General features: G+C 40.2%; 1 protein-coding gene across 2 annotated transcripts; it reads left to right on the top strand.

The window, feature by feature from the left end:
* The first annotated feature begins 1,041 nt into the window (after positions 1–1,041).
* Positions 1,042–24,402, top strand: tmem86a (transmembrane protein 86A). 2 transcript variants are annotated; one of them, XM_063001338.1, is made up of 3 exons: positions 1,042–1,116; positions 21,573–21,837; positions 23,794–24,402. In XM_063001338.1, the coding sequence occupies exons 1-3, from the start codon at positions 1,096–1,098 to the stop codon at positions 24,219–24,221; spliced, it is 714 nt and encodes a 237-aa protein (XP_062857408.1). In that variant the 5' UTR covers positions 1,042–1,095; the 3' UTR covers positions 24,222–24,402. The 2 variants fall into 2 exon arrangements, with proteins under 2 accessions (XP_062857408.1, XP_062857417.1); XM_063001347.1 differs by having other exon boundaries at positions 1,043–1,113.
* Positions 24,403–24,596: the final 194 nt, after the last annotated feature.

Below are 24,596 nucleotides of genomic sequence, written 5' to 3'. Positions count from 1 at the left end.
ATGTACAGAAAGAAACAAGACAAATTCTCAATTCTCAGACATGATGTGTGTAAAATGCTTATAAATCTTTCACCAGTAAAATCAGTGTGTATTTTTAAAGACAGAAACATATTTAAGTGTAACATATTCTGACTGCCACAAGGTGTCCTAATTCGTACTGTATTTATTTGTAGTGCTTATACATAACAAAAACACTGAATTTGAATACTTAATAGTATAAAGTGTTACTGTGAAAATGTAACGAGATAGCCTGCACAATGTTACAGTTCAAACAGTCACATAACCTCCACCAAACCACCAACCTCCCACCACCACCACCGCCAAACTTGAACGAATTGAAGTTTTTTCGTAAGTTTTTCTGAAAATATTCTAGGTAAAAAAAATATAGGAATACTATATATGAATAGTAAAACAAAAATGTTGTTCTCTAATTATATATTAATAATTATATTAATAATAATATACTAATTATATTATTTTATTAACGAAAGCACATAATAATAATAATAGTAATAATAGTAATAATAATAATATTTATTTTACATGGTATAGTCATTGTTTCTCCCCCGAATGCGTGTATGTCTGCCCTCTAGTGGCTGCGACCTATAGTGTGCAGTTGTAGAAAATATTCTCAGTACATTCACTGTTTTTCACAGAAATGGCATATATCCTAATATTTGTGGACAAGAATCAATAATATTAACTATTTTAAGTACTGTTTTATAACAAAAACGGGCCCTTTTGAGCCAAAAGAAACACAAGATAAGCATAGAACGGTGTCATAACACAGAGCCTGTAAATACACATGCAGCACGAGCTTGTAAATAACCCCACGAAATCCCTCCCATTAGTGGGCGGAGATCCACGCTGAAAGCCTCACTCTTCGATTGGACAGATTTTCAATTTCGACCAATCAGAGCTCAGCTTCTCAATCCCCACCCACATTACAGCTGATTTCTCTCCTTCTGATGCTGTGAAGTGTTCCAAACAAGAGACAAAAACACATTACTACACAAAGGAGTCTAAATACTGCGGTTGTCGTGCTTATCGTCCGTGTGCTCTTTCTTTTCAACGGAGGATCTATTTTAATACATCATGGTTTCACCTGTTACCGTTGTAAGTAATGTATTATTTATATATCGTACTGTACAGATGATTTTATACACACAAGTAATACATCTATATGACACGCATATGTCTGTAACAAATGGCTTTTATTTCTAACGATGTGTTAGATGTTGTGTTTAACAAATAGTGGAACCCGCTTCATAAGGTCATTTACATCTTTTGTTTTTTTTATTTGGTTTGACAGTTGGCTGCATAATAATGTAGGATGCAGCTTAACGGAGTGATGAGCTTGGATCAATAATCGATCACAGGATCGCTAAATAATTTATTCAGACATTATTTAAGCGCACGTTCTCATATGTATGTGGATAAACAATAAACACGTGACCATTAGCATGGCCATGTTTATTTTTTTACTTTACCTCCCGCATCATCCACTTGTTTCGTGCCAGTCAGAATCTGCTCTTCACATTCATAAGTCCGATATTTCCAGAATTGTCCACAGGGTCAGACTTGGATCTAAGCCAGTGCTGGTTAAATGTCAGAGCACTGACACATTCTCACGCTTTTTTATTGTTGCAGCGTTTCAAGGGATCTACAGTGAAAGGAAATGCTCACGTGACTGCGCTTTCTACTGTTCTTTTTGCGCTATAGTTCGCGCATGCGCTCTAAACTTCAGACCCAGACACAACTTAAAGATGTATGATTGTAACTAATCTCACTGCCAGAGGCAATGCCAAGTGTATTTAATCCATCGTTTTTTCTAGTTTATAGCTGTAATCTCAAAAAAGGAGGACACCAGACCCCATAATGGAGGCAGTGGCGGCTCCTGCCAAATCTCTCAGGGGGGGCAATTGTTGCGATGATGGCCAAGGTGACCCGTTCAATGGTTAAATTAAAGCTTAAATAATTAACATCTGTCATCTTAAGTCATCTGTCAGTTTGCCCTCACAAATAACTTTGAACACGGAGAGAGACCAGCTTTACCATTAATCATAGAATTAAGTAAAGCTCTCACCCTAACAATTTAATTTAGTCTTCATCAGATAGCATTTTATTTTAGGTGCAGCAGATCCAGAATAAAGAGGCATCGGGGCTGATGTGCAATGAATAAAGAAGTACGATTAAACAATTGGGGAGATACAATAAGTGCAATCACAATTCACAATTTAAAAATTACATTACTTACTTGTAATTTACTTGTAACTTATATGATTTTCCCCCCTTTGTAGATACTTGATGTTAAAATTTGGTCTGGATGGCCCTAATTCTTAAATTGCTAATTTATCCTGATTACACGATGGAGTTGCTTCAAACTGAGGTAATGGTAGTCATGGTGACGAGATCGCGACACCAGGTTACGTGTGACGCAAGCACGTAAGTGCGAGCCCTCCCGGAACCCATTCAGATTGTATTGCAGCGCCTGCAGTTCGAAAAAAAGAGCCTTAACATGAGAGTCTATGAGAGCAATACGGGGCGATTTTCAGTCAGACTGAAATCGCCCCAAAAGGGGCGGTACTGTACGGAACACAACTCGACGCTGATTGGACTACGATATTCAGAGACAAGACAGACTCCAGAACAGTCACAGCTGTGATAGAAAAATTTCTTCCCTTTCGCCCTTTGGTGGTGCGTCGCCTGATCGCCCCAAGGATCAAGCCACGCATTAGAACCCCAAAAGGAGGGCATGACAGTGGGTAGTCATGATAGTGTCTAAAGCACACACAATTAAAACCTTAATTAATATTATTGTGTTGCATCCAAATTGCCAAAAATTGATCAATGTTCTATTCACCAGATTTCGAGTCCACTTGAGATACTTCAGTACAAAAAGCATGAAATTCTTCTTTCCTACTCTTCGTCATTGTTATTCGATTTGGCATGTTGACAGTGTGAACAGTTTTTAAAACTAACTAACATTTCAGGCATGAAATGATGTCCTCACGGAAAGTGGTGGCTCTAAACCAATGAAATACAAGCAATGTACAAAAATACATTTTCCTTTGAAATGTTTGTAAGCCAAGTGTATCCATGTTTCTATTGTTTCTATTATTACTTCTCAGGTGGCGCAACACTTTATGCATTTGTGTGTGTGTGAGAGAGTGTATACAGAGTGTGTATATATACAGTGTATCACGAAAGTGAGTACACCCCTCACATTTCTGCAGATATTTAAGTATATCTTTTCATGTTACAACACTGACAAAATGACACTTTGACACAATGAAAAGTAGTCTGTGTGCAGCTTATATAACAGTGTAAATTTATTCTTCCCTCAAAATAACTCAATATTCAGCCATTAATGTCTAAACCACCGGCAACAAAAGTGAGTACACCCCTTAGTGAAAGTTCCTGAAGTGTCAAGATTTTGTGTGGCCACCATTATTTCCCAGAACTGCCTTAACTCTTCTGGGCATGGAGTTTACCAGAGCTTCACAGGTTGCCACTGGAATGCTTTTCCACTCCTCCATGACGACATCACGGAGCTGGCGGATATTCGAGACTTTGCGCTCCTCCACCTTCCGCTTGAGGATGCCCCAAAGATGTTCTATTGGGTTTAGGTCTGGAGACATGCTTGGCCAGTCCATCACCTTTACCCTCAGCCTCTTCAATAAAGCAGTGGTCGTCTTAGAGGTGTGTTTGGGGTCATTATCATGCTGAAACACTGCCCTGCGACCCAGTTTCCGGAGGGAGGGGATCATGCTCTGCTTCAGTATTTCACAGTACATATTGGAGCTCGTGTCCCTCAATGAAATGTAACTCCCCAACACCTGCTGCACCCATGCAGCCCCAGACCATGGCATTCCCACCACCATGCTTGACTGTAGGCATGACACACTTATCTTTGTACTCCTCACCTGATTGCCGCCACACATGCTTGAGACCATCTGAACCAAACAAATTAATCTTGGTCTCATCAGACCATAGGACATGGTTCCAGTAATCCATGTCCTTTGTTGACATGTCTTCAGCAAACTGTTTGCGGGCTTTCTTGTGTAGAGACTTCAGAAGAGGCTTCCTTCTGGGGTGACAGCCATGCAGATCAATTTGATGTAGTGTGCGGCGTATGGTCTGAGCACTGACAGGCTGACCCCCCACCTTTTCAATCTCTGCAGCAATGCTGACAGCACTCCTGCGCCTATCTTTCAAAGACAGCAGTTGGATGTGACGCTGAGCACGTGCACTCAGCTTCTTTGGACGACTAACGCGAGGTCTGTTCTGAGTGGACCCTGCTCTGTTAAAACGCTGGATGATCTTGGCCACTGTGCTGCAGCTCAGTTTCAGGGTGTTGGCAATCTTCTTGTAGCCTTGGCCATCTTCATGTAGCGCAACAATTCGTCTTTTAAGATCCTCAGAGAGTTCTTTGCCATGAGGTGCCATGTTGGAACTTTCAGTGACCAGTATGAGAGAGTGTGAGAGCTGTACTACTAAATTGAACACACCTGCTGCCTATGCACACCTGAGACCTAGTAACACTAACGAGTCACATGACATTTTGGAGGGAAAATGACAAACAGTGCTCAATTTGGACATTTAGGGGTGTAGTCTCTTAGGAGAGTACTCACTTTTGTTGCCGGTGGTTAAGACATTAATGGCTGTATATTGAGTTATTTTGAGGGAAGAATAAATTTACACTGTTATATAAGCTGCACACAGACTACTTTTCATTGTGTCAAAGTGTCATTTTGTCAGTGTTGTCCCATGAAAAGATATACTTAAATATCTGCAGAAATGTGAGGGGTGTACTCACTTTTGTGATACACTGTATATACAGTATATACAGTGTATCACAAAAGTGAGTACACCCCTCACATTTCTGCAGATATTTAAGTCAAGCATGGTGGTGGGAATGCCATGGTCTGGGGCTGCATGAGTGCAGCAGGTGTTGGGGAGTTACATTTCATTGAGGGACACATGAACTCCAATATGTACTGTGAAATACTGAAGCAGAGCATGATCCCCTCCCTCCGGAAACTGGGTCGCAGGGCAGTGTTCCAGCATGATAATGACCCCAAACACACCTCTAAGACGACCACTGCTTTATTGAAGAGGCTGAGGGTAAAGGTGATGGACTGGCCAAGCATGTCTCCAGACCTAAACCCAATAGAACATCTTTGGGGCATCCTCAAGCGGAAGGTGGAGGAGCGCAAAGTCTCGAATATCCGCCAGCTCCGTGATGTCGTCATGGAGGAGTGGAAAAGCATTCCAGTGGCAACCTGTGAAGCTCTGGTAAACTCCATGCCCAGGAGAGTTAAGGCAGTTCTGGGAAATAATGCTGGCCACACAAAATATTGACACTTTAGGAACTTTCACTAAGGGGTGTACTCACTTTTGTTGCCAGTGGTTTAGACATTAATGGCTGTATATTGAGTTATTTTGAGGGAAGAATAAATTTACACTGTTATATAAGCTGCACACAGACTACTTTTCATTGTGTCAAAGTGTCATTTTGTCAGTGTTGTCCCATGAAAAGATATACTTAAATATCTGCAGAAATGTGAGGGGTGTACTCACTTTTGTGATACACTGTATATATATATATACAGTGTATCACGAAAGTGAGTACACCCCTCACATTTCTGCAAATATTTCATTATATCTTTTCATGGGACAACACTATAGACATGAAACTCGGATATAACTTAGAGTAGTCAGTGTACAACTTGTATAGCAGTGTAGATTTACTGTCTTCTGAAAATAACTCAACACACAGCCATTAATGTCTAAATAGCTGGCAACATAAGTGAGTACACCCCACAGTGAACATGTCCAAATTGTGCCCAAATGTGTCGTTGTCCCTCCCTGGTGCCATGTGTCAAGGTCCCAGGTGTAAATGGGGAGCAGGGCTGTTAAATTTGGTGTTTTGGGTACAATTCTCTCATACTGGCCACTGGATATTCAACATGGCACCTCATGGCAAAGAACTCTCTGAGGATGTGAGAAATAGAATTGTTGCTCTCCACAAAGATGGCCTGGGCTATAAGAAGATTGCTAACACCCTGAAACTGAGCTACAGCATGGTGGCCAAGGTCATACAGCGGTTTTCCAGGACAGGTTCCACTCGGAACAGGCTTCGCCAGGGTCGACCAAAGAAGTTGAGTCCACGTGTTCGGCGTCATATCCAGAGGTTGGCTTTAAAAAATAGACACATGAGTGCTGCCAGCATTGCTGCAGAGGTTGAAGACGTGGGAGGTCAGCCTGTCAGTGCTCAGACCATACGCCGCACACTGCATCAACTCGGTCTGCATGGTCGTCATCCCAGAAGGAAGCTGACGCACAAGAAAGCCAGCAAACAGTTTGCTGAAGACAAGCAGTCCAAGAACATGGATTACTGGAATGCCCTGTGGTCTGACGAGACCAAGATAAACTTGTTTGGCTCAGATGGTGTCCAGCATGTGTGGCGGCGCCCTGGTGAGAAGTACCAAGACAACTGTATCTTGCCTACAGTCAAGCATGGTGGTGGTAGCATCATGGTCTTGGGCTGCATGAGTGTTGCTGGCACTGGGGAGCTGCAGTTCATTGAGGGAACATGAATTCCAACATGTACTGTGACATTCTGAAACAGAGCATGATCCCCTCCCTTCGAAAACTGGGCCTCATGGCAGTTTTCCAACAGGATAACGACCCCAAACACAACCTCCAAGATGACAACTGCCTTGCTGAGGAAGCTGAAGGTAAAGGTGATGGACTAAACCCAATTGAGCACCTGTGGCGCATCCTCAAGTGGAAGGTGGAGGAGTTTAAGGTGTCTAACATCCACCAGCTCCGTGATGTCATCACGGAGGAGTGGAAGAGGATTCCAGTAGCAACCTGTGCAGCTCTGGTGAATTCCATGCCCAGGAGAGTTAAGGCAGTGATAATAATGGTGGTCACACAAAATATTGACACTTTAGGCACAATTTGGACATGTTCACTGTGGGGTGTACTCACTTATGTTGCCAGCTATTTAGACATTAATGGCTGTGTGTTGAGTTATTTTCAGAAGACAGTAAATCTACACTGCTATACAAGTTGTACACTGACTACTCTAAGTTATATCCAAGTTTCATGTCTATAGTGTTGTCCCATGAAAAGATATAATGAAATATTTGCAGAAATGTGAGGGGCGTACTCACTTTTGTGATACACTGTATATATATATATATACACACGGATCAGCCATAACATTAAAACCACCTCCTAGTTTCTACACTCACTGTCCATTTTATCAGCTCCACTTACCATATAGAAGCACTTTGTAGTTCGACAATTACTGACCGTAGTCCAGCTATTTCTCTACATACTTTTTTAGCCGGCTTTCACCCTGTTCTTCAATGGTCAGGACCACCACAGGACCACCACAGAGCAGGTATTATTTAGGTGGTGGATCATTCACAGCACTGCAGTGACACTGACATGGTGGTGGTGTGTTAGTGTGTGTTGTGCTGGTATGAGTGGATCAGACACAGAAGCGCTGCTGGAGTTTTTAAATACCACTTACTGTCCATTCTATTAGACACTCCTACCTAGTTGGTCCACCTTGTACATGTAAAGTCAGAGATGATCGCTCATCTATTCCTGCTGATTGAGTTGGTCATCTCCTAGACCTTCATCAGTGGTCACAGGACGCTGCCCATGGGGCACTGTTGGCTGTATATTTTTGGTTGCTGGGCTATTCTCAGTCCAGCAGTGACAGTGAGGTGTTTAAAAACTCCATCAGCACTACTGTGTCTTATCCACTCATACCAGCACAACACACACTAACACACCACCACCATGTCATTGTCACTGCAGTGCTGAGAATGATCCACCACCCAACCTGCTCTGTGGTGGTCCTGGGGTGGTCCTGACCATTGAAGAACAGGGTGAAAGCAGGCTAAAAAAAAAGTATGTAGAGAAATAGATGGAGTCCTGACCATTGAAGAACAGCATGAAAGGGGGCTAACAAAGTATGCAGAGAAACAGATGGACTACAGTCAGTAATTGTAGAACTACAAAGTGCACCTATATGGGAAGTGGAGCTATTAAAATGGACAGTGTGTGTAGAAACAAGCAGGGGGTTTTAATGTTATGGCTGATCGGTATATACAGTGTATCACAAAAGTGAGTACACCCCTCACATTTCTGCAGATATTTAAGTATATCTTTTCATGGGACAACACTGACAAAATGACACTTTGACACAATGAAAAGTAGTCTGTGTGCAGCTTATATAACAGTGTACATTTATTCTTCCCTCAAAATAACTCAATATACAGCCATTAATGTCTAAACCACCGGCAACAAAAGTGAGTACACCCCTTAGTGAAAGTTCCTGAAGTGTCAATATTTTGTGTGGCCACCATTATTTCCCAGAACTGCCTTAACTCTCCTGGGCATGGAGTTTACCAGAGCTTCACAGGTTGCCACTGGAATGCTTTTCCACTCCTCCATGACGACATCACGGAGCTGGCGGATATTCGAGACTTTGCGCTCCTCCACCTTCCGCTTGAGGATGCCCCAAAGATGTTCTATTGGGTTTAGGTCTGGAGACATGCTTGGCCAGTCCATCACCTTTACCCTCAGCCTCTTCAATAAAGCAGTGGTCGTCTTAGAGGTGTGTTTGGGGTCATCATCATGCTGGAACACTGCCCTGCGACCCAGTTTCCGGAGGGAGGGGATCATGCTCTGCTTCAGTATTTCACAGTACATATTGGAGTTCATGTGTCCCTCAATGAAATGTAACTCCCCAACACCTGCTGCACTCATGCAGCCCCAGACCATGGCATTCCCACCACCATGCTTGACTGTAGGCATGACACACTTATCTTTGTACTCCTCACCTGATTGCCGCCACACATGCTTGAGACCATCTGAACCAAACAAATTAATCTTGGTCTCATCAGACCATAGGACATGGTTCCAGTAATCCATGTCCTTTGTTGACATGTCTTCAGCAAACTGTTTGCGGGCTTTCTTGTGTAGAGACTTCAGAAGAGGCTTCCTTCTGGGGTGACAGCCATGCAGACCAATTTGATGTAGTGTGCGGCGTATGGTCTGAGCACTGACAGGCTGACCCCCCACCTTTTCAATCTCTGCAGCAATGCTGACAGCACTCCTGCGCCTATCTTTCAAAGACAGCAGTTGGATGTGATGCTGAGCACGTGCACTCAGCTTCTTTGGACGACCAACGCGAGGTCTGTTCTGAGTGGACCCTGCTCTTTTAAAACGCTGGATGATCTTGGCCACTGTGCTGCAGCTCAGTTTCAGGGTGTTGGCAATCTTCTTGTAGCCTTGGCCATCTTCATGTAGCGCAACAATTCGTCTTTTAAGATCCTCAGAGAGTTCTTTGCCATGAGGTGCCATGTTGGAACTTTCAGTGACCAGTATGAGAGAGTGTGAGAGCTGTACTACTAAATTGAACACACCTGCTCCCTATGCACACCTGAGACCTAGTAACACTAACAAATCACATGACATTTTGGAGGGAAAATGACAAGCAGTGCTCAATTTGGACATTTAGGGGTGTAGTCTCTTAGGGGTGTACTCACTTTTGTTGCCGGTGGTTTAGACATTAATGGCTGTATATTGAGTTATTTTGAGGGAAGAATAAATTTACACTGTTAAATAAGCTGCACACAGACTACTTTTCATTGTGTCAAAGTGTCATTTTGTCAGTGTTGTCCCATGAAAAGATATACTTAAATATCTGCAGAAATGTGAGGGGTGTACTCACTTTTGTGATACACTGTATATACCTGTATAAATATATATATATATATATATATATACAGATGGACAGTGTTTGCAGGTTGTTTTAATGTTATGGCTGATCGGTGTATATATATTAACATATATATAACTTAGTAGTTATTTTAGAGCAGGGGCTTCTTGAACAGCCTCTAAGCCACCGCAAAAAGCAATTTTTGCATGACTGTGAACAATGGCATCTGTGTTCCAGCACCTTCTAATTTATTGTGGACCTCTTTTTGTTACAGTGATTTTAGTAAAAATCTAACTCAGGAAAGTTTTTGGGGATATAGGCAGTGGTAGATCACGGTTAAGGTACTGGATCAGTGTTCAGAAGGCTGTTGGTTCAATCCTCACCACTAACAAGCTGCCACTGTTGGGCCCCTAAGCAAAGGCCCTTAACCCTCACTTGCTTGCATTGTATTTGTTCACAATTGTAAGTCACTTTGGATAAAAAGCGTCTGCCAAATGCTGTAAATGTAAGACATGACATACATTATATGGCCAAAATTAGAGAAGAGGGAGAGAACAGACAAGCTCCCATCAGCTACCATGCAGTTACACATCCCTACAGGTGAAAGGGGGAAGGTAGGGGGAGAAACTGCCATTGATAAAGGGCATTTGTTCATTGCAGGTTGCAGGAAAATTCAGGTAAACAAAAGAGACAAGAGCTGCTTGCAAATCAACCATAGATAGAATAGCGAGCAGCCTACCTTAAATACATAATCCTGGGTTCATGTACTGGCAAGCTTTTTTTTGTAAATGGGTGGGATGTGAGGTCCACACATCTACAAGAATGGAAATAGAACTTAAGGTGCAAATGTTTATTGAAGGTAGAATAATAATTTGGCTTAAAAGGTCACTTACGAAAATGGGACAATCGCAAATAAATCAGTGGCCATGTTAGTATCAACAAATTAACAAATGAAAAATAAAAAAGCATTCGCAACCCACAACGAAAAAAGTGAATAGAAAAGGGATAGTGTAAAAGTAAGAAATGGATGTCACAATATGATAGGCTGCTCCAGCCCTCAGAAATAGAACAGACAGGAAACTATTAGAACCTGCCGGCTCGGCTATGCATGAATAGAACTCCTACTCTTAGCTGGCGCCTCCTGCACATGAAGTGTTTTTTTTCTAGCTGGTTCCACTCTGTTAAAGGGACGTTGCACAGCCACAGCCAAAAAAATGCTGGTATCCCATGTCAGCGGAAAACTGGAGCAAGCGCTCTGGCATTATGGCTTTAGTAAAAAGTAAGATTGCAAACAAAGGGGCGGAAAGAAGTCGTGATGTATAGCAGAACTTTTACCTGGAGCATAGCAACACTCATGAGGCACAGGTGATTGTCAATCAAAATAGATTAACAGATCACACACAATTGTGCCTCTGTGTCCCATCTGCTGGCCAAAACAGGCCATGCAGAAAAACATGACTACTAATGTGGAGCAGCTTATAAACGGCTGCCACCATGTTACAGTGGAGTTCAGTAATGCTGTAATCTGTTTTCTTTGTTCTTGAGTTTTGCTGTAAGCATTGGTGGTTTCAAATTTTTATTACTTTTCAATCACTTATTTAGGATTATCCGGTCTTTTGTTTTTGTGCTTTTTGAGCGACAGTAGTATTCTGCCATGGTTAAGTCTGCTGAAAGTTAGTTCAGCCCTAATATCACATGTGTAGGGATATGAAGCTGTCATGAGTCTTATTACCCTGTAATAACGATGTTGGGACCATCAGTATAAAATATCTATATTTAATTGGTACTATTTATTTACACTGAATTCCAAATGGAGTTTTACTGAACAGATATAGTGCTGTAAATAGAATATTGAATACTGTTACATTGCACCTTGAGTAGTCAGCATGTATAGTGCACTGCATAGGCTAAATAATTCTGTTCCTTTTACTGCACTATAGCAGTAACAGTACTGGACTAGAAATCTAAAGGTTGCTGATTCAGCTGCTGATTGGGACAGTGGTAGCCTAGTGGGTAGAGCTTTGGGCTATCCGTTGAAAGGTTGAGAGTTCGAATCCCAGCTCTGCCTTGCAGCCACTGTTGAGCCCTTGAGCAAGGCCCTTAACCCTGTCTGCTCCAGGGGCGGCATGCAATGGCTGACCCTACGCTTCCAAACCCTAGCTTCCAAACAAGCTGGGATATGCAAATAAATAATTTTGTTGTACCCTTGTTGTTCACCTGTATATGTACAGTGTATCACAAAAGTGAGTACACCCCTCACATTTCTGCAGATATTTAAGTATATCTTTTCATGGGACAACACTGACAAAATGACACTTTGACACAATGAACAGTAGTCTGTGTGCAGCTTATATAACAGTGTAAATGTATTCTTCCCTCAAAATAACTCAATATACAGCCATTAATGTCTAAACCACCGGCAACAAAAGTGAGTACACCCCTTAGTGAAAGTTCCTGAAGTGTCAATATTTTGTGTGGCCACCATTATTTCCCAGAACTGCCTTAACTCTCCTGGGCATGGAGTTTACCAGAGCTTCACAGGTTGCCACTGGAATGCTTTTCCACTCCTCCATGACGACATCACGGAGCTGGCGGATATTCGAGACTTTGCGCTCCTCCACCTTCCGCTTGAGGATGCCCCAAAGATGTTCTATTGGGTTTAGGTCTGGAGACATGCTTGGCCAGTCCATCACCTTTACCCTCAGCCTCTTCAATAAAGCAGTGGTCGTCTTAGAGGTGTGTTTGGGGTCATTATCATGCTGGAACACTGCCCTGCGACCCAGTTTCCGGAGGGAGGGGATCATGCTCTGCTTCAGTATTTCACAGTACATATTGGAGTTCATGTGTCCCTCAATGAAATGTAACTCCCCAACACCTGCTGCACTCATGCAGCCCCAGACCATGGCATTCCCACCACCATGCTTGACTGTAGGCATGACACACTTATCTTTGTACTCCTCACCTGATTGCCGCCACACATGCTTGAGACCATCTGAACCAAACAAATTAATCTTGGTCTCATCAGACCATAGGACATGGTTCCAGTAATCCATGTCCTTTGTTGACATGTCTTCAGCAAACTGTTTGCAGGCTTTCTTGTGTAGAGACTTCAGAAGAGGCTTCCTTCTGGGGTGACAGCCATGCAGACCAATTTGATGTAGTGTGCGGCGTATGGTCTGAGCACTGACAGGCTGACCCCCCACCTTTTCAATCTCTGCAGCAATGCTGACAGCACTCCTGCACCTATCTTTCAAAGACAGCAGTTGGATGTGACGCTGAGCACGTGCACTCAGCTTCTTTGGACGACCAACGCGAGGTCTGTTCTGAGTGGACCCTGCTCTTTTAAAACGCTGGATGATCTTGGCCACTGTGCTGCAGCTCAGTTTCAGGGTGTTGGCAATCTTCCTGTAGCCTTGGCCATCTTCATGTAGCGCAACAATTCGTCTTTTAAGATCCTCAGAGAGTTCTTTGCCATGAGGTGCCATGTTGGAACTTTCAGTGACCAGTATGAGAGAGTGTGAGAGCTGTACTACTAAATTGAACACACCTGCTCCCTATGCACACCTGAGACCTACTAACACTAACAAATCACATGACATTTTGGAGGGAAAATGACAAGCAGTGCTCAATTTATACATTTAGGGGTGTAGTCTCTTAGGGGTGTACTCACTTTTGTTGCCGGTGGTTTAGACATTAATGGCTGTATATTGAGTTATTTTGAGGGAAGAATAAATTTACACTGTTATATAAGCTGCACACAGACTACTTTTCATTGTGTCAAAGTGTCATTTTGTCAGTGTTGTCCCATGAAAAGATATACTTAAATATCTGCAGAAATGTGAGGGGTGTACTCACTTTTGTGATACACTGTATATATGATAAATAAAGGCGTTCCATTCTATTCTATTCTATTCAAACCCCACCATGTTGCTACTGTTGGGCTCCTGAACAAGACTCTTAACCTTACAACTGCTTGTATTGTGTTTGGTCACAACTGTAAGTTGTGTTCGGATAAAAGTGTCTGCTAAATCCCATAAATGCTGTAAATTGTATCCTTTTTGAATTTATCATAAATATCAGTTTAAAAATTTAATACTACATGCAGATATATTATTATAGATATACACCGATCAGCCATAACATTAAAGCCACCTCCTTGTTTCTACACTCACTGTCCATTTTATCAGCTCCAATTTGAAGTTCTACAATTACTGACTGAAGTCCATCTGTTTCTCTACATACCTTTTTTTTTAGCTTGCTTTTACCCTGTTCTTTAATGCCACAGAGCAGGTATTATTTAGGTGGTGGATCATTCTCAGCACTGCAGTGACATTGACATGGTGGTGGTGTGTTAGTGTGTGTTGTGCTGGTATGAGTGGATCAGACACAGCAACACTGCTGGAGTTTTTAAATACAGTGTCCACTCACTGTCCACTCTATTAGACACTCCTACCTAGTTGGTCCACCTTGTAGATGTACACACATCTATTGCTGCTGTTTGTGTTGGTCATCTTTTAGACCTTCATCAGTGGTCACAGGACGCTGCCCACGGGGCGCTGTTGGCTGTATATTTTTGGTTGGTGGACTATTCTCAGTCCAGCAGTGACAGTGAGGTGTTTAAAAACTCCATTAGCATTGCTGTGTCTTATCCACTCATACCAGCACAACACACACTAAACACACCACCACCATGTCAGTGTCACTGCTGTGCTGAGAATGATCCACCACCTAAATAGAACCTGCTCTGTGGTGGTCCTGTGGGGGTCCTGACCATTGAAGAACAGGGTGAAAGCCGGCTAAAAAGGTATGTAGAGAAACAGATGGACTACAGTCAGTAATTGTAGAACTACAAAGTGCTTCTATAAGTGGAGCTGATAAAATGGACAGTGAGTGTAGAAACAAGGAGGTGGTTTTAATGTTATGGCTGATCGGTGTATAAATATCCAAAAATATGCATATTTTTTTAAATACACACACTAAAGACTTTGGCATAGGTAAGGTTTATTTAACCAGGTTAAAAAATAATACATATATTTTTTCTATATAATTCTTTACATGATCCAGGGTCCAAAGGAACATGATTAGTATAAATGATTCTTAACAGAAATGTAACAACCGAAAAAGATGTAGTTTACTGTGTTCTGTGAAGCTTACTCTGACCTTTCCCAGACTGCAATGGTACAAACTGATTAAGATATATACTTACTAACAATAGCCTTTTTCCACTGGAACAGAACAGATTTAGTTCAAAATTTCCACTAACAGGCCAAGAAGTCAAGCAGTCGTGTTCCTTAACAGTGCTAATGCTTATGCTTTTTAAACAATTCACTATTTTAAGCTACAACATTCTAATAATATACACAAATCTAATATTAATGTTGTGTACATATACACGTGTTTAGATTACATGCTATGCAGCTAAACTGTGACTTTCTGTCTGTAATAATACAGTATATTCACTGTGTTAAATATATTTTATTCTTTTTTTAAAAAGAATTCAGAAATTAAAAGTTTAAATGCAAATGTTTTTAATAGTTTTATATTACACATATTACATACAGTATATGAATAAAATAAGAACCCCTGAATCAATTATTTTAAAAAATGTTTTGTCCTTCCCGATCAAAGAGTGAGCTTGACTGTTAGTAGCTGCTTGACTGTTGTTACTGTTCCCAACTTCATAATGTCTTATACCTTGGGACAGTTGGTGAGCAGGGTAGAAAGGTGTTGTCATGTCCTGTGCATTAAGAAAGTACTTTTCCTTTTTTTACATTGAAGGCATCCAATTTGATGATGAATGAGGCCTTGGCTTCTGGCAGTCTAAAAACTGGGGCTGACTTGAGAAGATTTTTAAGCTCTTCCAATGCACCCTCAACCTGTTTTTGGTTAGATTGATTGGGGAAGGGAGGTTTCTTATGAACCATTAATATAATTTGGTTTAAAAAAAAAATAGAAACCACAAAGGTCAACTGGGGTCTTTTTTAAAGGTTAACCTTATAAAATGTGCTTATAAATGTTTTAATAAACCTTTCAACACGTGTAATGCATTAGCCCACCAATGCAGAGATCTTGACCTCTCAAATTCATATCTCAGCTGTGCTATCGATCTAGCTGGGTGTCTAACATGCACATTTGGCCATACCTGAGCAAAGGAAGAAGGTGAAAAGAAACGATATATGCCACTGACTGCATGTGTGTTGGAGAGGAGTGTGTTGGTGTGTCTGTGGCTCTTCTTGGTCAGGAGGGGGGATAATGCAGGAGGCAGAAGAGTTGGAATCATACACAGGAAATGACTAGATTAAAGTTAAAATATATTGATGTGACATATTCAAAAGATGAAATTGTTTATAAATATATGGATTGTGTAAATACACCTATAATGAAGGTGTTAGAAAACAAAACATTAAATGCAAAAATAAGATCTGATCTTTCTGTTCAAGATTTTCTTTCTGTGTAATAGTCCACCTTTAGTAGTGTTTATCTTTTAGGCTGTGATTTGGATTTAATTAGTCCTTTCGGTCCTGGGTTCAATCCCCAGGTGGGGCGGTCCAGGTCCTTTCTGTGTAAAGTTTGCATGTTCACCCCGTGTCTGTGTGGGTTTCCTCCCACAGTAAACATGCAAATAAGGTGAATTGGCAATACAAAATTGTCCATGACTGTGTTTGACATTGAACTTGTGAACTGATGAATCTTGTGTAACCAGTAACCACCCGTTCTGTCATGAATGTAAACCAAACAGTGTGAAACATGATGTTAAAATCCTAATACATAATAATAATTAGTCCTTCCTTTCATTATTACTCACACAGAGTTGTATTATTGAATGCATTATGTGTTATTAATTTCAGAGTGTGCATACAGAGATGCATATAAAAAGAATATTCTGATGCAAATTTAGGAATAATTTGTTTCATGTTTTCATATAGTACTGATGCCTTTTCATAGGAAACAGTGAAGCAGAAAATATTACAGTTTTTTTTTTGAGGGGGTGGTATTGTTTTTAGAATAGCTCTTTAATGGGTCGATGGGTTCCTTGTGTGGCAGGAAGTGTAGATTGCCCGATTGTGGTTCCAAGCGAACTACAAATGCCAGGCGCTGCAGCGCTAATCAGCGCTAACTCTTAGCACCTGAATCTGAGGGTATTTAAGGAAACCCAGAACACCCACACAGTGCTGAGTCACTCAAGAGTTCTCTTTGCTACCAATGCCTTCAAAGCGTTGTTTATTTACACTCACTTCCACATTACGTAAGCCATTACTTCTTTGACCGAATCTTTTCACCAAGTCTCCGTTTAATTCATCACAGAGTCACTTTGCTATACAGACCCTCTTCCCCTCTAAGACACGCTTGTTTGCCTTTTTCTAGCTTAGCACTGGGAGAGAGGCATTGTGATTTCGGCTGCGTGGGCAGACTAGCTGGTTGACTGAACACGGTCGCTGTCCCACCTAGCACTTTCTTCCATTTAGTCTTAGTGGATGGGAGTGGTATGTTTGGCTGCAGCTGGTTTCTACACTTTTACCTACCTGCGCATATACTGGAAAATCTATATTTTGGTCTGGTGGGGTGAAGTTTAATAATGAATGTAAAATCCACTGCTTGACTGCTAAACTACTTTTATTTAATGCTATATTATTGTCAAATTATACCAGTACTAGCACCATTGGCTACCTGTAGCTTGTAGGGTAAATTTTAACATCTTGGGCCTGACATAACAGGTGGTGGAGATGGTCCTGAATATAATTCTGAGTTTGTAATTCTGTATTCAAATGCTAAGGCATTAAGGTTCTTCAGCCAGGCTTACTTAGTAGTCCCAGGAAAAAAGCAGAAATGAAAAGGCGATTGTGCTTTTGCGGCTTAGTCCCCAAGTTATGAAATAGTTTGGTTATTAGACGTGCTGTGTTAAGGATTAAGACACATCTGTATGCATTAGCCTTTGTGGGTGAACACATCTAGTCTTTTTACTACTGTGTGCGAAATTTGTATTATGTTTATTTTAATAAATGTTTTATCTTCATTGTAAAGCATTTTGTAGTGTATTTTGGAAAAGTGCTGTATAAATAAATGTTTACCCACAGTGGGCCGGGCCATAGTACCATTTAGATTGTGGGAAGTCTAATTCTCATGCCCTACAGTCTGACATCTTTTCCTGGTTATCGGGTGATCTAATTTTCTTTACTTTATCCCCCTTGTCTCAAGCACTTGCTCAGCCCTGTTCTGCTTTTGGGTTCAGAATCCCTCTGTTGGTGAGTCTGTTCCACACGTGCTCACCAGCCTCCTTACAGGCATCGCCACATCTACTGCTGGAACATTTATATTTATACAGTAGGGGAATTAAAATATTTTCCATTGTGTTTTATTTAGGGTATAAATAATTAACAAAATATTATGTGACAGGTTGTATCAGTTGACATTTTTAATTATTTAGCCTGTCCCTTTAATTACGTAAGCTGACAAAAGCATGGTTGGCACTTGATCTATTTTCATAAAATTAAGGACTATGTAGGTGGGCTGTTTTAACACCACATTTTTTTTTATATGATACAGATATCACAGCTCTAAACAGAGGTCAGTACATGATGCTAATATTATATTAGCTTTCTTACATGAGCCAAGCAAGAAATGTAGAACACCACAGGCTTTAATAGCACCAGCATTTCTAAAGATTAGCCTTAGATCTACTAAGAACCTGCATGTATAAAAGCAAATTAAGACATATAATGTGCAAGCTAATTTTCTAATAGTATCTTTTTAAATGAGTAAAATAGCTGGTATTATTTTTTATGTTTTGTTTTAGTGAATATGAGAGTGCACATTGCTTCTCTAAATAAATGCTTGTGAAGGACACACTTATTTAATGTATAGTTTGCATCATGATACAAGAAGTAAACTATATGAAACAGTAGTCAAGTCAAATTTATTTGTATAGCACTTTTTACAATGAACATTATCTCAAAGCAACTTTACAGAATCCAGGACCAACATACCTAAAACCCCTGTTGAGCAAGCCGAGGGTGACGGTGGCAAGGAAAAACTCCCTTCAAAATCCCTTCAGAAGAAACCTTGAGAGGAACCAGACTCAGCAAAGACCCATCCTCCTTGGGTGGCCTGGAGAATAATTTGAATAAATAGGATTTAGACAAATCATACATACACAAAATTAAATTGAACTAAAAGTTATTATTAAAAAAATGTGAATGTCATGATGATGGATGTATTAAATGCTGAGCTGATGGTAGTTACTCATAGTACAGATGTTGAATGCAGCAGATAGAGGCAGGTGTATAGACCTGCGTGACTTTGATAAGGGCCCAATTTTATGGCCAGATAACTTGGTTAAATCATCTCTGAAATAGCAAGGGGTGCTTATAGGTGGTAAGTGACCACCAATAGTGTTCCAGAAAAGGACAAGCCACAAACCGCCTACAGGCTGTTTGTGACTCAATACTCATTGTTAATAGAGGACATAAAGTCTATGGGGTCTGGTAAAGACCAACAGGAAGGGCTACTGTGGCTGAAATTGCAGATAATTTTAACACTGGTGATGAGAATGTAGCACAAAACAAAGTGCATCAAACTTTTCTTTGTATGGGGCTGCTTAGTCACAGACCAGTCAGAGTAGCAAATTCTGAAACACAATGTACAACAATGGACTGTTTTCAACTACAACAATTGGTGTACTCAGTTACATTGTTAAAGGAAAAGTGATGTAAGCTATAGCCTAGTGGTTAAGGCACTGGACTAGTAATTCAAAGGTTGCTGGTTCAAGCCCCACCACTGCTAGATTGCTGCTGTTGGGCCCTTAACCCTCAGTTGCTCAGACTGTATACTGTAACTGTAATGTAAGTCGCTTTGGATAAAGGTGTCTGCTAAATGCTGAAAATGTAAATGATGTAACACATGCCCCTGTCCCAATATTTGTAATCAAAGGGTTTGTAAATTCAGGAACATATTTACATACTATGTAAATGCTGGATCTGTCTTTAGATTGTTTTAAGTAAAGTTATAATGCCAGAATATTACATGAGCAAACCCGCACCTTTATGCATACATCTATTGTCTGTTATTTGTATGTAGTCTGACTGACATGCACTCAATATACAGCAAACAAATTGTCCTGCATGTGCCTGTAACTGTCTTTGTCAAAAATGTGTTTACCCATGTGTTCCATCAAGTGGTGGACTGTGTTAAGTGACTAAGGTTTTCTGAAGTAGTCCCAAGCCCATGTGGCTATATTTATCACAGTAGCATTACGGTTTCTCATTCAATACCGTCTGAGAGCTCAAATGTCACACACATTCAACAGTGGTTTTTGGCTTTGCCATACATGGACAGAGATCTCTCTAGAATCACAATATTATAAACAGTAGATGGTGAAAGACTAAATTATTTACAATCTTATATAATTTTTTTTAATTGATTGGTAATTCTTTCCTGAAGTTTTGCACAAAGTGATCCCATCATTGCTTGTAAAGACCCAATCATGATTCCCTCACCTGTTACCAATTCACCTGCTTATTGAGGAACACTGTAATGTTTCACTCTTATTTTGCCTATGGAGTGTGTTGCAGGCATCAAATTTAGTTTCTGTTTACAAAATACCATGAAGTTGATCTGTGAAAACATTGGATCTTTTCTTTCTTCTTTTGAGAGAGAACAAACAAGTTACTGATTCTTCTTTTTACTGCATTTTATGCAATGGTGCAAAAGTGGGGGTTGTATTCACATTATTATATATAGAATTTTCTTTAAATACAAGTTCTATACCCTTTCCCATAAAGTTCCCTTTACTTCACATCTCCATATGTAAACGGAGATGTAACGGTATAGAAACCTAAAGTAAAGTTGCTGGAGGCAATTGTGGGCAGCCCCTCTGCAATGGACTGTCTCTTTGCAAGATTTATTAGGGCAAAGCTTATTAAAAAAAAAACATGATACAAAAACATGAATTGAGCAATATAGGTGCTTCCATGACATAGGTATTCTCCTGACTTTTATCCTGATAAAAATGTATTTAGTATTTAGAAATTAAGGAGAGAATTATTGGGGGAATTGAAGACAATTTCGCAAGAAAGATTGGTCAAAGTTAAATTGCAGTTTAATTAATCAATTTTTTAAAGTGTAAAATCAAAAGACATTTGTGCGGATTTAGACATATGCAATAAAAGTATATTAAATATTACAATCAAAAGTGATTGAATACTTGTTTCTTCACACTGTAGTCTGTGCTTTAGGCATACCACGTTAAGTTGGGTTTCTGAAATGCATGTGCCTTGGGATTTGACCCCAGGGCATTAAACAAATATGCCGTTTTGCAATAGTGTTGGTTACTTTGCTTGTGCCTTTTGCCATGTTTTCTGACTCATTTAAAGTGCAGGTTTTTAGGTTTAAGGACATCATTTGAATTGCAGGATTGTTCAGTTTTGAAAAGCTTCTTCTCAATGTTTACTGCCAAAGAAAACTAGAACACTGTGGTCTGGACATTCACCCACCTCCCTCCTTTCCTCCCTCTCTTCCTCCCGCGCCATGCTTGTTTTACAAAAATAATAACTTTTAAATGTTTCTCTTTTGGTCTGATTATTCCTGCATTTAATTTATCTTTTTTTCTTTTGTATTTGACTAAAATTCTTTATTAACTAAATGTAATCATTAATTCATCTCTCCGTAATGCCAAAAATGAATTATAAATTAAGTTAGTATATTCAGGATTTTATTAACTCATGTGAAGATACAAATAATGCTAATAATTTAGAAACATTTATATGTTCTTTGAATACGTACTATTTCATTACATTTCGCCTCTTGTTTTGTCTGTTCTGTGCAGGTGAAGAGTGAGGGCCCAAAACTGGTTCCATTCTTCAAAGCCACCTGTGTCTACTTTGTGCTGTGGCTTCCCACTTCCAGTCCATCTTGGTTTAGTGCCCTCATTAAATGCTTGCCCATCTTCTGCCTCTGGGTTTTCCTGCTGGCACATGGATTCAACTTTTTAGGAGCCCACTCAAGCGCCCGAAAGATACTGGCAGGGCTCATATTCTCAGCTCTTGGAGATGCTTTTCTAATCTGGCAGGAGCAGGGCTATTTTAGCCATGGTAAATTCATCTCTTTATTCTGTGACTTTGGTACATTGCTGATGTGTAGCAGAGAGTGTATTTTGTAGAAGCATGCATCATGTTCTATAAAACCTTTGGTAACACTTTACTTAAATGTCCAGATCCAAACGAGTAAGATAATGTTCCAAAGGGGCTGAGTAGAGCAAAAATAAAAAAAAAGGAAATGTCCCTAAAAAATAATCAGCCACAGAGCCTGATAGTCCTGGTAATGTCACTGTGTGGATTATAATACTTATTATGGTAAAAAAATTTTTTACAATTTTTTAAGGTTGAGAGTTTGAATCCCAGCTCTGCCATGCAGCCATTGTTAGGCCCTTGAGCAAGGCCCTTAACCCTCTCAGCTTCAGGGGCACCGTACAATGGCTGACCCTGCGCTCTGACCCCAGCTTCCAAACAAGATGGGATATGTGAAAAAAGAATTTCGTTGTACTGTACACCTGTATATGTATATAGACAAATAAAGGCATTATGTTATTTTCTTCTTACGTACAGAAATAATTGAAACACCTCGTTTTTTTAAAGAAAAGTGACACATTTCACAACAGTCATCAAATAACACTCATAAATTCAATGATAGAATAAATGGAAGCTACAATACACAGCACAGCCTACCTTAATGGTGGAATAATGGTTAACCTAAAGCATCCAGCAATGGTGCGAGGCTTCATGTTTGAAAATTCTCTTCTGTGTTTTAGCGGTGCGTCCAAAAACACAGAAGAAAAAAATTGGTTGGTTGTTTTCCAAACTCACTTACCCAAGTCGTGTTTTTAGCTGCTTTAGACTTTGACATCTTGGACATTTTAACCCGATTGTTAACTCTTTGCCATGGGTTTGCTAGGACCGCCTCATAGGGCAAATTAACCAGGCACTTATATGCTACGCGAAAATTTTTTTTTAATTGCTAAACACAAACCTTAAATTTTGGATTTCACAGCAAATTGAATATTACACGGGAAGCAGCTCATTTCACGGTTTGTGAAGCGATTTTCTCGGCCATGAATTAGGTAGGGCTGTTATAATAGACTTTTCTTTATAACATTTTATGCAGTGAAGCTGTTATTTTCACCACATTTCCTAGTAATGAGGAGATAGAATCACCACTTTTTCACTTAAATAACTTAGTAAGTATTTAAATAGTTTTATTGGTCAATTTAACACACATAACAGTATATAGTGATATAGTTAAAACTATGTTTACTTTTTGTTAGTAAAAAAGCACAATAGTTTTAAAAATATAGCTGGTATATATATATATACTGTATATATCAGCCTAAAACTGGCTGGTAAATGTATTGATGCTGCATCACAGGGCAGTAGTACCGCTGACAGGTTTCCACTGTTGAACCATTGAGCAGGACTCTCAGCCTTCAATTGATTGGATTGTATACAGACTATTGTATTAGTAAATGACAGAAAGGTTGTTAGTCCACATACTGGCTTCACTACTGTTGAGGCCTTAATAAGGACCTTCAACTTTTACTGCTTAAACCAGATGTTAGTTGCTTTTATTGAAGGTGTGTGGCAGATAAAGGCATATTTATGTTCAGTTGTAAAAAAGTAGTCGGATAAATGGTTGACATGCACTGAGTAACCTGTGTACTGGAATAAAATCCAAGTGGCTTCAGTTGAAGTGTAAGTAGAATGTAAGTAGAATAATTATGGTAGAAATCATGGCAATTACTAGTAATGGTAATTGTAAATTTTCTTTGAGATCAATAAAGTATCTTTCTGTCTGTCTCTCCATCCATCCATCCATCCATCTATGTAATTGGCCATAATCCATTATGAACTCAGTCTATGATGCAATTTTCAAGTAAAGTGTTACCAAATCTTTTTTTTACCGTAATTTGATTCTGCTTCTTTATGTAATTCTGTAGCAATTGTTCTTTTCATTGCTTTTTGTCTTTAGTCAAATCATTTAACTTTTGTTTACAGGGCTGCTTATGTTTGGCATCACACACATCCTGTACTCATCTGCGTTTGGGATGAAACCAATCAACCTACCTGCAGGCCTGGTCATCGGCACTATTACAGGACTGTGCTACACCATGCTCTATCCCTACCTGTCTGCTCCCTTTACCTACCTAGTGGCCGTTTACATCGCTCTGATTGGATTCATGGGCTGGAGAGCCATCGCCGGCGTGCAGCTTGCAAATGACCTGTGGACGTGGACCAAGCTGTCTGCCTGTCTGGGAGCCGTTCTCTTCATGGTGTCAGACCTCACCATTGCTGTCAACAAGTTTTGCTTTCCAGTGCCCCACTCGCGTGCTATCATCATGGCTACATACTACGCTGCACAGATGCTGATTGCTCTGTCGGCTGTAGAGTGCCAGGACGCTGACGTGGCCAGAAAAAAAATGTGAGGAGCAATTAATTGAAAATGTGGCAGCTTTGTTTATTTGGGTCCATCCTCTCTAACTTAATGTACAGCATAACCTCCTATTATGGATAGCATAATTTTATTTGCTTCACGTGTCTCTGGGGGTTTAACCACTTTTAGAGAGTTTGTGATTAGAATTAATGCTGGATTTGTGGTCAATCAAAATCAGAATTTAGTCTGATCTTTTACTCAGACCCATAACATTATCATGTGCTAAAACATGTGTGTAATATAGTTAAGGCCTACAATTCCAGCCATGCTCAACATGGAGTCGAGAAGGAAAAAAGTTAATCTGATTAGGGGATTACATTATTTTTGCATTTATTATAGAAGCACTAGGTTTATAAAAAGGCAATTT

Source organism: Trichomycterus rosablanca, chromosome 1, assembly GCF_030014385.1.
Source record: "Trichomycterus rosablanca isolate fTriRos1 chromosome 1, fTriRos1.hap1, whole genome shotgun sequence".
In the NCBI taxonomy this organism is placed as follows: domain Eukaryota; kingdom Metazoa; phylum Chordata; class Actinopteri; order Siluriformes; family Trichomycteridae; genus Trichomycterus; species Trichomycterus rosablanca.
The sequence above is the reverse complement of the archived record's forward strand: the minus strand, read 5'-3'. Positions and strand labels throughout refer to the sequence as shown.